At 44.3% G+C, this 15,985-nt stretch overlaps 1 protein-coding gene across 2 annotated transcripts in view; it reads left to right on the forward strand.

Moving 5' to 3' along the window:
* The window catches only part of LOC147898775 (uncharacterized), an 87,502-nt gene extending 72,547 nt beyond the window's left edge, over positions 1-14,955 (forward strand). For both annotated transcript variants that reach the window (XM_087379430.1, XM_087379431.1), the window contains one exon: positions 13,924-14,955. In XM_087379430.1, coding sequence (XP_087235556.1) covers positions 13,924-14,898 — 975 coding nt within the window. In that variant the 3' untranslated portion in view covers positions 14,899-14,955. The remainder of the gene's footprint in view (positions 1-13,923) is intronic.
* The last annotated feature ends 1,030 nt before the right edge of the window (positions 14,956-15,985 follow it).

The following is a 15,985-nucleotide window of genomic DNA, read 5'->3' on the forward strand; positions in this document are numbered from 1 at the left end:
CGGAGCGGGGAGGGGGGGTGAGCGTGGCGAGTGTGAGCGGAGGATCGAGGGGGGGTGAGACGGAGGTGAGCGGGGATGGCGAGGGAGGGGGAGGTAGAGGTACGGAGGGGGAGGGGGAAGCTCGCAGGAGCTTACGGGAGCTGCTCAGATGGTTTGTTTTAGGGTTTGCATCCAGAGCAAATGCTCGCCCTCCCTAGCATGCTTTACAAAAGAAAACTGTACCGTTTTGGTGGGGATCAAAGAAAAATGCAGCTTTTGAAGAGCTGAAGCAAAAGTTGTGTTTTGAACCCGTTATTATCTTGCCAGATCTTGCAAAACCCTTTGCTGTAACTTGTGATGCATGTGGGAACAGCATAGGAGGCACTTTGATGCAGGATGGCAGAGTGGCTGCATATGAGAGTAGAGTTCTCAAAGATGCTGAATTGTACTTGCAGACATACGAGAAGGAAATGTTAGCAGTGACTTAGATATTTTCCCCTATGTGCAGACAGATCATCAGTCACTTAGATATTTTTTCACGCAGAGAAAATTATCTGAAAAGCACATGAGATGGGCTAACTTCCTCTCAATGTTTCATTTTCAAATTGTACATGTGCCGGGTAACAAAAATGTCGTGGCTGATGCACTTTCCAGGAAACCATAGCCTGAAGCAGTCTCCAAGAAACCTAGTGTTTCAGCAGTGAGCATTGTTTACAACAATGTGTTAGATGTGATGAAAGATCAATATGTTAATGATGCTGATTTTTCAACTATTTATGATCAGCTTTCTGATGGTCAAAGGCATGATCACTATATGTTGAAAGAGGGTTTCATTTTGATGCATGGACGACTCTGTGTCACTGATCAGATGCGATAGAAAGTCATAATGGAAAGTCATGCTCCTCCATATGCAGGACATAGGGGAATTACAGCAACAATTACAGCAGTGGAGCAATACTTTTATTGGCCATCTTTGAGGAAAGATGTGGAAGAATATGTGAGAACATGCATGGTTTGTCAGAAAGTAAAGTTTGACAGGCAGAAGGCACCTGGGTTGTTACACCCTTTGCCAATTCCGGATAGACCATGGCAAAGCATAGCTATGGATTTTGTGTTTGATCTTCCACGTACTCCTACTGGACATGATGGATTGTGGACAATAATTTGCAGGTTTAGCAAACAAGCCCACTTTGTGCCAGTAAGAAAGAAAATTACAGCAAATCAAATGGCCAAATTGTTTCTGCAGCATGTCTTCAAGTATCATGGGATGCTTGAATCCATAATCAGTGACAGAGATCCGAGGATGACCAGCCTCTTTTGGAGAGGGCTGTTTGAAAATATGGGCACTACGCTGAATTTTTCGTCATCTTTTTACCCTCAGTCTGATGGACAATCGGAGCAGGAAAACTCTACCATCTTGGATATGTTTAAATGCTATGTCTCAGACCACAAAAGCAAATGGGAGCATTATTTGCCTTTGTTTCTTCCACAAAAGATTTTCCAATATTGTGCCTTTGGAAGGTGCCAGGAAGATACCTCCCATTTTGCATACAAAAAAGAAAATCTTCGAAGCTGATCGTTTTGTGGAAAGCCTTGAAGAGGCTTACAAGAAGATCAAATGTGCCTTGCAAAGAAGTCAGGACAAGCAGAAAAGAGCAGCAGATAAGCACCGCAGGGAATTGGTATTCACAGAAGGTGATTGGGTTTTGCTGCGTTTTTAGAAGGCAAGGCTGAAAAATAAGAAAGGCAAGGAAAGGTTATACACAAAGCTGAACATGCGTTACTATGGTCCTTTCTAGGTTTCTGAAAAGATAAATGAGGTAGCTTACAGGCTGAAGTTGCCTCCACATTGGAAGATACATGATGCCTTTCATGTGAGCTTATTAAAGCAATATCATGGAGATATTCCCGAGGATTTACCTGATGAGGTGCAGCCTGAAGTGGAAGAACATGATGAACATCTGGTCCTAGAGCAGATTCTGGCACACAGAGATAGAAAGCTCAAGGGTAAAGTTATCCGTCGCTACTTGATAAAATTTTAAAATTACCCATCACTTGATGTAAAATGGATGAAGGAAGGTGAATTGGCAAATTCACCTGGGATATTGCAGCTTTACTTTGATGCTTTCCAGTTAGAGTGGACTGCGGTCCGGGCTCCTACAGGTAGTTAAGCAGAGCGAGCGTCTAGAGCATTACCTGGTGTTCGAGAGGGGAGGTAGCACCTCCACTCCCTCAGTACAGATGGGCTCACCGTGATTTCATGAGGTCGCTTGATGACACTGTATGTTTCATCCAAGATACTGAGCTGACAGTATTTCTGCTGTGAGACTTCATGATATTGATGCATCTTGACTATTGATCGCCGAGGATCACATAGATTTCGAGCAATGGATATGGATGGATGCATGTTTCTCCTAGCCATATATTCACTGTCTCTGTATACTATAGCTGCGGCTTTCTTGTATACTCTTTCATACTATATTTCATGCTCACTCCTGTGTTTTGGGACAGCAAACTGTGGTTTGTTGTTTCAAGAGAGGGGTATGTCACGGGGGCGTGAAATTCTAAGTACTTCAATGTACTACAAGACCATGACAACTTTGGTTTTAAAAGTCCAAGCATGGGCTTAATAATGTGTAATTAAACGCGGCATGGTGCCTAGCACATAAGCGTAATTAATCCCTAGGCCCAAAGGCATTCCAAGAAATTAAAAGAGTGGTTGTTGGGAAATGATGATGTGGCATTTTTAATGGGCCCCCTAGAGGGCCATGTACCTTCAGTGGCCCCCCTAGAGTTCCAGGTGGCTCTAGTGCCTTCTATATGCTCCTTTGCCATTCCAGGACCTTCCTGGGCCTTCTAAACTTCACGTGTGGTTTTCTCTCTCATCTTCTCCCTTTGTTGAGATTTTGGATTGGTTTTTCAGCCTCCTTTAGCTGAATTCCGTTTTTCTTCATAACTCCTCACTCATTTGGATTCCTCGACTTCCGTTTGGCCCGATGGCTTCCCCTCTGCCTCCCCTTCGTAGTGATATGCTTTTCCCTCCGTGCGTTTGGTAGAACGGGCAGAGCTGAGCACTTCTTTTGCTGGTCGAATTTGCAAAAGTGGCTTTTTCTGGACCTTTTTGCTTCTACCGCCTCCTGGGTCTCTCCTCTTGCAAAGCTATAGCTTTCTGTTGAATTTCAAGTGGTCCCACGCGCTGGTTTACTGGTTTTTCTCAGTTTTGGAGGACTTTCTTACGATGAAACTTCTCCAAAACCTTCTCAATGCATTCCTCTCTGAAGCACGCTTCTTTTGAGCCCAAGAACTCCCATTTCTTCGCGACAGAAGTGCTTCTTTTTGCATTTTTTAGTGGAATTCTTGCTGGTCGGCTCTTGTAAATGCTCTTTCTTCATGCCTTTGCACTCCTCTTTGGCTGAGAATGCGATTGGGCATTGGCTACTATGTCCTCTTGGCGATTGAGGACTTGGTTTGAGTTTTCAGGGCTTGGTGAGTTGAGATTTTGCTGCTGCAATTTCTTTTTGCCATAAGCTATTGGTTGGCCTCGTGTGCCGCCTCTTTCTTGGCTCACAGGTGCCCATGTAGTGCTACATGAGTCATTCTTTGGTTGGGTACTTTGCTGATTTTATTTCGGAGCTTTGAAAAGCTTTGTGAATGCCATCTAGAAACCACTCAAAGAGAGTGCAGCTGGGGTGCAGTGTGATTGCATCTGGACAGCCAATGGAATTGCACTCGGAAAAGAGAATGCCTTTGGGTTGAGCCTATGGGTTAAGTACACTTATGTGATGGTGTTCTATGCTTGAAAGCCTTGCGAACGTTTAGTGAATTGGGGCTGCATGCTCAGTTGCAGGGAAGGTCTCCCAGATGCAACTTGTAATCATTTCACTGTGAAATATAAAGAAATACCGAAAGGGGCGCCACGGTGTTTGGGGCCAATCGGGTGCACTTGTCTATGTTTGTTGAGCAGGGGCATTCTAGCCTCCATTCCTTTTTCAGTGGTTTTGTTTGTGAACAAATGGGTAAATGCCAAATGGTGATCATGCAATGGTTAATGGTTGTGATATATGCTTTGTGAGCTGTAAATAAGTGCTGAAGACTAAAGATTTAGTTCCACTGCCCTCTGAGTGATTAGAGGCCGGTTTCAATAAGATTACCATCAAGAACAGATTCCCTATAGCCAGGATTGATGATATTTTGGATAGGTTAAAGGAGTTTGGAATATTCAGCCGCATTGATGTGAAGAGTGGTTATCACCAGATCAGAATTCAGCCAAAGGATGTTCACAAAATATCATTTTCGTACCACATTTGGTGTGTACGAGTTTCTTGTCATGCCATTTGGGTTAACCAATGCACCTGCCACCTTCAACAGAATGATGGACATGACTTTTAGAGAACACCGAGCCTTTGTTGGCACTTTCTCCGATGACATCATCGTGCTCTCTCAGGATGAGGCTGAACATAGGAAGCACCTGGCAATTGTTCTTGAGGAGCTACGGAAACATAAGCTACTGTCAATGCCAAGAAAAGGGAATTCTTCAGGCATGAGATCCATTTTCTTGGGCACATTGTTTTCAAGTATGGAGTTAGGATGGACCCCGCCAAGGTAGAGGCCATCAGGAATTGGCCACACCTGAAGAACATCCATGAAGTACGCAGCTTTCTAGACTTGTGCTCGTACTATAGGAGGTTCATTCAGTATTTCGTAGAGATTGCATCTCCTTTACATGTCTTATAGAAGAAAGGGATCACTTTCAAATGGGATCCCAAAGAAACTGGAGCTTTTGACCCACTGAAGGACAAATTGTGCTCAAATCCTGTGATTATTTTGCTAGGTCTTCGCAAACCCTTCGCTGTCCAAGCAAATGCATGTGGGAACAGTGTAGGAGGGGTACTTATGCAGGATGGTAGAGTCGTGGCATATGAGAGTAGAGTGCTCCAGGATGTTGAAATGACTTTTGGCATCTTGTTGGGATAAGTGTGATTAAGGGCTTGCTCTATGGTGCATGTGTGCATCTAGGGGAGTCACATGTGTGTGTGTGTGTGTGTGTTGTAAAGGCACATCAAGTACTATAATGTGTGTGACCTAAGTGATGATGTAAGCCAAAGGCCCCCACATGGGAGGTTCCTTTGATTTAGGCCAGTCCCATTGATGTAGGGAAGGTGCCTTTGATCTAGGCCACCTTCTCCCCATTTCTATAAGAGAGAGTCACCTCTCTCACAATCAATAGAGAACAACATTTTTTGTTACATCTTGTGCTCTCACTCCTCTTCCAAGATGCATCTATTCTATCCCACGTCTTTCTACATTTGGTATCAGAGCTTTAGGTTCTAGATCTAGCCTAGCCTAGCATTAGATGCTCCCTAGTAGGAATTCTTAGACTTTTTCAAGCTTCTACCATCTTTACCATTTCTTCCCCAAATTTGTGAGAGCTTGTTCTCCCTCGTCGTTTCACCATTCTCCAAGCCCTTTGTGTTGTAGCACAATCACTGTAGGGTGCACCTTCAGCTCAAAGCTTGACGAAATTGTGCCTCCATCGCCTGTGCCAACAAGAAAATAGTCGGCTGATGTATCACATAATTCCGCCTCTGTGGTCACTCATTTTCAAATTCCTCTGAGCACGAGTTGGGCGACACTACAAGCAAGCTGCTGATGAAGTTTGAGCTCGTTTGGTTGCTTTGAGGAGAAACAGACAAAAGACCAGTCGATTTTGCTAAGCTTCTATATGGCGACCTAGCGCAACATTGTGCCTCTTCTTGCTGGTAGCCCTGGTCTGGTATACTAGTGCTATTTCTGCATAAAAATCCCCTTGAATATAGCTACGAGCTATGCGAATTGTGGCCTCCAATCTACCTTGGTCTTTGTTGACAGAATTCTTTATATTTTGGTCAAAGAGTGTTGAGCAATCACCATAAGTTTGGGGCTTCTATTATTTACTGCAAATTTTCATTGTTTTGCTTGTACTTGAGTAGTAGAACTCAGTCATGGAGTTCATAAGTGTCCTTATACTTTGCATTTAGAATGATGACTATGTGATTCTCTTTGACCATGATTGATGAGTACTTGAATTGTAAACATGACTAAGCCCGAGCAAGTAGAGAGGTTTGATGGAACTAGTTTCCATACTTGGCAAACAAAAGCTAAGTTTGTGCTTATGAAAAAGGAGATATGGAATGTTGTGAATGGAAAGGAAAAGAAGCCTACAAAAGAAGAAGCTAATTGGTTGATCAAAGACAAGAAGGCTCTTGCTATCATTGCTTTGGGATTAAGTGACTCATACATTCATCACATTGATGGCTTTGAAACTTCACATGAAGCTTGGGATCATCTTCACACAGTATTTGGTGCACAAGGGAAATGCTTTAAATATATCTTGCTTATTAAGTTCCTTTGGCTACAATTGGAAAAGGGAATGTGTTATTCCATGAAGAAGAAGAACTCCAAAGAGAATGAAGCATTTCTTGTGAAGAAGGGCTACTTCAACAACAAAGCAAATCTGGCTGAAGGAAGAACTCCATCAGCAAATGAAGAATCAAACTTGGTGGTAGAAGATAAAGACTATGCTTTTTGAGCACTTTGTCTTTTGAATTTTTGTTTATCATCACTTGGTCAAATTTTGAGGTTCTTTGCCTGGAGTAGTACTCCAAAAAGAATGTCATATGTTTTGTCTTTTGTAAATCACCTCTGGTCACCATATGATGTAGGCCATGTGATGTGTGTTTGATCCCATGGTACCTCTTGCAGACATGAGAAACTAGGTCCACACAAAGGCCTATGATTAATCCTTGTACATGCAAGAGAGAGAACCATTTGGGGGGGTCTATCCCATTTTTGTAAACCTTTACCCTTGGGAACCCTTGCTAGCATGAGATCCTAGCCATAGATTTATCCTTGACCACCATGAGATGGCATGAGAAACTATGAGACTAGATGTATCCTTGACATTGCAAGAGGCAAACCCTTGAGGGGGGGTATGTTGGGATAAGTGTGATCAAGGGCTTGCTCTATGGTGCATGTGTGCATCTAGGGGAGTCACATGTGTGTGTGTGTGTGTGTGTTATAAAGGCACATCAAGTGCTATGATGTGTGTGACCTAAGTGATGATGTAAGCCAAAGGCCCCCACATGGGAGGTTCCTTTGATTTAGGCGAGTCCCACTGATGTAGGGGCTGATTGCCACTGATGTAGGGAAGGTGCCTTTGATCTAGGCCACCTTCTCCCCATTTCTATAAGAGAGAGTCACCTCTCTCACAATCAATAGAGAACAACATTTTTGGTTACATCTTGTGCTCTCACTCCTCTTCCAAGATGCATCTATTATATCCCATGTCTTTCTACACATCTATGAGAGATGTTGGCTGTCATACATGCTCTTTCGACCTGGAAGCATTATCTTTTGGGTGCTGATTTTCATGTTCAAACGATCATCAATCACTGCAGTACGTACTTTTTCACTCAGAGAAAGTTGTTCGAGAAGCATATGAGGTGGGCAATGTTTCATTTTCAGATTGTGCATGTGCCTAGGAAGAAGAATGTTGTTGCAGATGCACTCTCATGAAAACCCCCCTCAAATGCAGTGTCTATTAAGCCACAAGTTTCAGCAATGACCATTGCATATCATGATGAGTTTGATGCCAAACTTGGTGCCTGTAATTTCAGATTCTCACTTGTGGCATGAGAGATTGGGGCGTCTCAATTACAAGAGTCTGGTTGAAAATGCACTCAAAGGATATGGTACCAGGTTGCACTTCCACCAATGCACGCATCTACTAACATGTTTGTGAGGGTTGCTTATTGGGCAAAATGTTGAGGTTCTCATTTCCAGAGGATGGGGCTGTTGGTGCATCCAGAAAGTTGCATCTCATAAATAGTGATGTATGTGGGCCGATGCGGACAGCATCACTTGGATTCTAATACTTTTCCACGTTTGTGGATGACTTCATTAGATTCACGTGGATTTATGGCATGAAAGCCAAGTCAGATGTCTTCTCATGTTTTAGAAATTTTCTTGCCATGGCTGAAAATGAAAGGGGAATAAACTCTTGACTCTCCGCGCTAACAGGGGGGGTGAATACATGTCCTGTGAGTTTTCTGAATTTTCAGCAGCCCGGGTTTGTGGATGACTTCACGAGATTCACGTGTATTTATGGCATGAAAGCCAAGTCAGATGTCTTCTCATGTTTTAGACATTTTCTTGCCTTGGCTGAAAATGAAAGGGGGAATAAACTCTTGACTCTCCGCACGGACAGGGGGGGTGAGTACATATCCCGTGAGTTTTCTGAATTTTTAGAAGCCCAGGGTATCCTCCATCTATGCATAGTGCCATATATCCAGGCTGAGTACCTTGACTCAACATAAAAAGAGAGATCTGCAGCATATATGGAGATGATTCAAAAAGCATAATCTTCATAGGATGCCTTATCTTGTGGAGGCACATCAACTGAAAGTAGATTGGCAGTTTCTGACTTTGTAGTTGCTTCCTTTTTTGCTCTACAAAACTTTTCATGGTGATTGTTTTTGCCACAGTGTTTGCATGGATTGATCTTGAAGCAGTCTTTTGAGAGGTGATTAGTCTTCCCGCAATGTTTGCAAGGTGAAAACTTGCCCTTCTGGATTTTTATGGCATAGGCTGTGTCATTGCCTCTCCGGAGTTCCATGTGCCTTTCTTCTTCTTGAAGAGCAGAAATAAGACCTTCAAGATAAGGATTAGGAGGATTTTTCAAAGTGGTAACAACATGATCATAATCTTCAGGCATACTCTTGAGCAACACTGCCATTGCATCATTTGTAGTGATTGGAGACTTGATAGAAGCAAGTTGAGTCATGAGACTCCGCATATGATTGACATGGGCAGCCAAAGGAGTGCCACTAGCCATCTTCAATTCAAAGAAAGCGATCTTAAGTGACAATTTTGAGATGTGAGAGCTAGCACCAAAAATAATATCAAGCTTCTGCGAAGCTTCAGAAGGTGACTCCAAATCAGAAATGTGATGAATATAGTCATCTCCTAAGGCAAGAGCAATGATGCCATAGGCTTTCTCCTCTCTAGCAGGATCTCTTGCCGGGTGTGTTGGAGCTGAGGATTCTCCAGCATTAGAGGCTGTTGAAGAAGAAGTTGAAGCCGGTTTGACAAGCCCCCAGAGGTTTTCCCTCATCAATGCAAACTTAACCTTCATCTGCCATGTGTGAAAGCCTTTACCATTGAACTTATCCATATTCAAGATGGTAGCCATGAGAGGGTCTAACCCAGAATGGGCAATGTCTACTCTCTTACAAGGCTGGAAAGAGTTGAAGAGCTTTAAAATACAAGCATTTAGAGTAGCAAAGGCTTGCAACCAAATTCCATGCTACAAAACATAATGGAAATGATGTTTTCATTTGCATGCTTCATAGAGGTGGCTAAATGAAAGCATTCCAAGCAAATCCAGGTGTAGCAACTTAAAGCAAAGCTATAGCCACAGTTGTACCGATGCTATTCAACACTTTAAAACATCAGAAATGCTAAAGTAGCATCTAATGTAGCATCAAACACACAACCTTGTCAAAACTGTCCAAAACAGAGGCCTGAACTTGGAGGGTTTGTATCTCACTCTTCAAAGCAAAGAAAACAGGGCTTTCTGAAGCAAAAGAAAGCTCATATACCAGAGAAGATCCAGCACAGAGGTTGGGTGAAATGGTGCGCTGTTTTGCCCGGGGGAGTTGCCGCAGGCTGAACCTGTGTTTTGACGTTTTCTCCTTCGTTACTGAACCAAATGGGCTGCAAAGTGACTCAAAATGTTCATCTTGAGGTCGCCCATCTACTCCTAAGAGGGCTCGAGCAATGGTGCAGCAGGCAGGGAGTATTCTGCAACAGAAAAATGACGAAAAAATACGCTATTTGGGAAATGGCGACCAGCAGCGACGTCTTTTCTTCAATTCCTTGCAGGTGAAGGTTCGCCCATTCGAGAGGTATCTCTAGCAGGAAGGGCTTGGAGAATGGTGGAGAAACAAGGGAGAACAAGCTCTAGCAAGATTTGGGAAGAAAGGGAAGAAATGGTGAAGATGAAGAAGAAGAAGATGGAGAAGAAGAAGCTGATGTGGCACAAATGGGCTCAAGGAGGATCAAAGGGCTCTGATACCATGTTGGTGAACTGAAGGGAAAGCATGAAGTGAACACAAAATGAGAATGCTTGCTCATAGAATGAAGAAAGGTGAGGTCCTTATGTAGGCACCTCGTACATGATCGCTGACATCACTGATGACCTCTGAGCTCCACAATCATCTCCTCAATCTGCTCCTAGATTCTCTCAATCATCCTATGTGGCATCTACCACCACCTAACAGTGCTTATGGGCACCTAACTGTGCCTCTAGCACACACATAGAAACCAAGGTGTGCCTGGGGCATACACCTTGAGATATCCCATCACTTTGCTCCCACCCCATGCATTTTATGACCATACGGTGCGTCATTGCTCTTGCATCCCCCACAGACATTGGGAGGTTCATCAGTTGGACATTAAGACCACCTTTCTTCATGGTGATTTATAGGAAGAGGTCTATATCACTCAGCCCTGTGGCTTTGAGCAAAAGGATTCTGAAAATTAGTTTGCCGGCTGAAAAAGGCCTTTAGGGATTGAAGCAAGCCCGGGCATGGTATGCCAAGGTACATGCATAATTGACAACTCGTGGCTTTCAGGCCGTACAGAGGCCACTCTTTATGACCAAAAGAGTGCTGCAGAATTTTGAATTCTCATTCTTTATGTGGATGACATGCTTGTCTCTAGGCAAGATATGGGAAAGATTGTAGATTGCAAGGCTGATTTTTTGAAGTTTGCAAGCCAGTTTTTACACCATTGGAGCCTGGCTTCCGTTTCTCCTCTGGTGCCCCATTTGATGCCGCCCTTATCAGCAGGTTGTGGGCTGTCTCATTTATTTACGTCATACTCCCCCTGATCTTCAGTATGCTCTCTCCCAGTTGAGCAGATACATGCACAAGCCCAACGCACAGCATTGGCAAGCATTGAAGCGGTTCTTTCACTACTTATAAGGCCACCCAAAATTTGGGACTGTTCTATGGTGATGAGCCTCCCTTGGTCTTGCATGCTTTCATGGACAGTGATTCGGCAGGTTGTTATGACACGAGAGTGTACCACAGTGGCAAGTGTTTCATGCTTGGATCTTCATGCATCCGATGGTTCAGCAGGAAGTAGCCTACAATTGCTATTGCTTGTTGTGAAGCTGAGTATAGGGCGGCTTTCACAGCTATAGTAGAGTGTGTCTAGCTCTGCAGGTAGCTCACAGATCTTGACATCATCCAGCCAGTTTCTACTACCATCTACACTGACAGCTAGAGTGCTTTGGTGGTTGCGTGTAACCCAACGTTTCATGTGTGTACAAAGCACATTGAGGTTCATTATCATTATGTTCAAGAGCGATTGTCATCAGCTGGAGACATACAGTTGTCCTATGTTTCCACGGAGGACAACTTAGCAGATCTCTTCACGATGGTTTTATCGTGACCCAAGTTACACTTGGCTCCATTTACTACGTGATTATGATCTCCCTGTACTGTCATAGGTTGCTATATCCATCTTGGACGAACATTTGCAATCATGATATAGATTCAAGGTATAGCTGAGACGTTTCTAGGATACTTTAGCCATACCATGGAGGGGGGTTTGTTAGCACTTAGCCCTAGTATGTGCCTTGTAGGTCAGGTCAACTCATACTTGACTTCACTGGTCAACCATATGGTTGACTTGGGGGCCACATAGGCCACCCCTTTGTAATTTCACATTATCCATTTGCAAGTACTCACGTTTGCTTCAGCTTGTTGTTTGCTCCTTTGCACTCCACTCCCATTCCATTGCTTCCCGCAGCCAACGCCCCCCTCCCTCTCGTACAATTCCTTTCGCACCAGGTGGTTTTAGCAAGGGGATAGGATGACCAGGCAACTCTTCCAGACCGCAAGGCCCCGATCTGTAGGGACCCAACTCCAGCGACTGTGGGATGAGATGGACAAATGCACTCGGACCCCTAAGAGATCCTTGAGATGACCATGGATTTTTATCGACAGTTGTTCCCGTCGAAGGTGGAGACTCCCTCGGTCCTCTTAGCCAAGAAGGTAGTTTGGGAGCAAGTTCCATCAGTGGTCCCGTCGAGCGTGAGAAGACAGCTAGAGACACTGTTCACGGATGATGAGCTGTGGGAGGCCCTCAAGGCCCACCCTCCCCAAAAGGAGTCCTCCTGCCAATCGCTACAAGACCCTAAAGAGGCTCTGCATCAGTGGAGATCCCCTCCCTATGGGAGGGACCTCCAAGAAAGCCACCGATGGGACTGCGGCCACTGACCGCACATGAGTGGGGTATTCCTGAGAAACCCCCTTTGTAGGAGCTTCTAGGGCTCTATTCCTAGGGTAGGGCCACGAGCCACCAGCTTGCCCTTTGGATCAATGATGCCCAAGACACCACGAGCCTGCGGCATGATGACTATCTGCTAAGCAGCCTTGGCACTGGTGTTCCTTGTGCCATCCGAACCGGCCCAGAGAAAATTGTGCACCACCTGAGTTGTCCCATGCAGCCCTATGAAAACACCAGCATGAAGTGATGTACCAAGCTGTGGCTAAAATAGAACCTAGTTGGCCACAAGAGCCCTTCCTACTAGAGAGAGTTTGGCCGAAATCCAATATAGAAGCTTCCGCCGTGCTCTCTCAAGAACTAGGGCAATCTACTACTCTGCTGCAATGTCCATTCCTACCTGACAACCCAAATATCTCGTTGTCTGCCCCCGTGAGATCCACTGAAAATCAAAGGCAGCACCCTAGTCTCGAACCTCCTGGCCCTCCTCCGTCCCTGTGAAGAAGCCGATTGATTTGGTCCAACTGATCCAAGCCCCTGCTGAGACCTCGCAGTATATGGCCAGCGCTCCTCTGACTGCCTCTAGGCTCGATGTTGACCCCTCCACATACAACACTGTGTCATCTGCGAACTCTGAGTCCAAGAGCTCCTCCTCCTGTCAGATCGGAAGTCTCATCCCTATCAATCTTGCAGCCTGGAAGCATAGGAAATAACCAAGCGCCTCAGCTACAAAGAGGAAGTGGAAGGGGGCAAGGGGGTAGCCTTGTTGTACCAAGCGCGAAAGAGAGAAGGCCTCGCCAGTGTGGCTCCAATGAGCATTTGGCTAGAGCTCCCCATGTATAGGGCTCGATCCACCATTCTAAGAAACTCAATCGGTGCATAGTGCCCTCTACAAACCACCCTATCATAAGCCTTATCGAAATCCAAGAGAAGCATGGCTACGGGCTGTGACTCCTCCCTGGCCCAGTCTATGGCCTCCCAAAAGGTGAAAACATTGTCTAGGATGCTGTGTTCCTAAACAAAGCCCGTCAGCATGTCGTGGATGATGTCACAAAGATGGGGACATAGCCGAAAGCTCAAGCCCTTGGCTAAGATCTTGTATGCGGTGTCAAGAAGGGTGATCGGCCTCCATTGGCGAATATCAGACATGTCTCCTCCCTTTAAGATCAAGAAATCCAACCCCATCTCAGCAAGTGAGGGATTGAGCTAGAGTCGAAGATCTCCTGACCACCTCCCACTAACCACACCACACAAGTTTTATTCAAACAAAACAGAAATACACCTTATCTTAGAAAACCCAAACAACCTGCAAGGAATGCAATATTCAGGAGTTGGCAGACCTGTATATCATGATGTCTGTCGGGAATGGCAAATGAAGAAATGGTGAGTTCTTCCTCAGAAACACGACTTGTGTGGAGCTTGGATTTTTGCTTTCAATGTTTCATGTATGACTCGCGGTGTATTTTGCTATCAATCTGAGTCTTTGTATTGAATTCTCGAGAGGGTCTTGGTCTATCCCCTGTATTTTAACACGCCGGTTGCCATTAGCCAACCCACTACCTTTTCCTTGGTTGTCTTTTAGCAATTCCCTCTGTATTGTCTTTGTAACAGGGTGTTGACGTGCGAGAACGACAGAGATTAATCCAGCACTTACAGCGAACCAGCGTTACTCATCCTTCTGCACAACCTGATCAACGGGCCTTTATGGAGCACCCACATAATTCTGCAGCTAGAACCATCAATCAACTGAGAACTGAGCGTCAGGGTCTGCTTCAGCAACAGGTTTCATATCAACAGCCAGCTCGTCAAGATTCAACCACTATGCTTGACAACCAATTGTGGCAACACATTAGGTATTCACAAGCTCAACCTATGCAACAGCTTCAGCAGAGTAATTTGGTAAATAGCGCTCAAAGAGAAGAAAGTGTCAGTCCTGGAGTTACAGGTATAGCAGAAGGTATACCAGTGTACAATCAGTCCCCTACCGGATCAGTGGCTATGGTTGGCACTCTAAGGAGGCAGTCTTCTCAAGGTGCCAGAACAGTTGCTCCTCAATTTCTCCAACCAAGTAACAATCCCTTAATCATTCCAAACTCTGGCACTCCAAGGGAACAAAGGTGGGTCAACTCCACAGAGCCTTTACCTGGACCAGCATCAGATGTTGCAGCTGTGTTTTTGACAGAGCAAAACCAGAGGCCAGTGATAAGGATGAGAGGTAGCATTAGCAGTGCTGGAAGGACTCCAGCAGTGAATGTCTCTCTCATTCAGACACAAGGATCCCCAGGAAATTATGCTTGGTTGTATGGTGTATCTCCACAACCTGCCTATTTGACAACCCCGTCACCAGTTACTAACCCCAGTCAATCTTCAAGATTCTCACCTGCTATCTCAACTTCTTGGGGAAATGAGTTGCTAAGACAATGGAGCCCATCTATAATTAGCACGGGGCCAGGTACAAGTATTCAAACTAATCAAACACCATCTACACTTGGAACTGACTTTAATAATTGGTTTGATATGCAATTTGAAAATCCCATGCAGGGGACAGGTAGCTTATTTGATTCCGGGGATTTCGGGCCTTTGTAAATTGTAAAACTGTCTCTGTATATTTACTTGATTATAAAAGAGAAATGTTGCTGCCTCTTCACTCTGCACTAAACATTTTACCAGGTTAAAAGTAAGACTGTCTATCAAGTTTTGCAAAGTAGTGTCAAACAAATAGAATCAATTTCTTTCTGAATATCAGAAATTCCATGTTTACCACTCAATATAACCCAATGTAATTTGTAGAGCGCCATTCGATATGCAAGCTAACATATCACACCTTTTGCAAGACCAAGGGCTGATGGTCATGGCAACATGTCGTATCAAAGGACTTTTTGCTGTCTCAATGCCTTCATTAGTACTTTTTGAAGTGACTGTATTGTTTAGAAGAATGGGTGATCTTTTTCTCCAACTTTGTTCAAAACAACTTTGTGGTTTTGTACATGCCCAAAATTTTGGAGCGGCTTGTCTAGTCGGCAATTGCATGTTTTAGCACAACTTCGGAGCAATCACATGCATAGGTCATCAAAACTTCTTCTATTAGGTCGTCTTGTCGTTTAACGAGGGATGCTGTTTCTATCCTTTATACATGTTTCACTGCAGGGGAGATAAGTATCGATTTTTTATGCTTCAATGTTAAATAAAGTTAATATACTTGCTCTTAAAATTGGGATATTAACCTCAGAGTGGCCTGTAAACTATCGACAGAGCAGCCTTACAAGCAAATAGTGAAGCTCCATATGAACAATAGATACGCTTCAGAATGCACCATAGGGACCAGTATCTGTGCAAGGTCTTGCACATTATACTTAGTCTTGAATGCTGACAGAGAAAAACAGGAAGCGGTGCACATGCGAGAATAAGTTGTGCTCATAAAACGCCTTTGGTAAGCATCAGTAAATTTATTTTGAGTGGAATAATAAGGTTTCTGTTTAACTAAAGGAATGATAGAAAGGACAGGCACACAAATTTTGCTGTGCATTTCCTTCTACCAAGCGGCCTGCACTTAACTCCTTTCCATGCTTTGAAGTTGGCTATATTTCATCCTGTATGCAAGGCTACTTTTTTTCCACAATGCTAAGCAATTGGGCATCCTCCTGGGTAGCTCTTGGTGGTGATGGACCATCAT

The sequence above is a fragment of the Dipteris shenzhenensis genome, chromosome 9 (genome assembly GCF_047967505.1).
Source record: "Dipteris shenzhenensis isolate YYH24624 ecotype China chromosome 9, Dip_SZ_1.0, whole genome shotgun sequence".
Lineage (NCBI taxonomy): Eukaryota > Viridiplantae > Streptophyta > Polypodiopsida > Gleicheniales > Dipteridaceae > Dipteris > Dipteris shenzhenensis.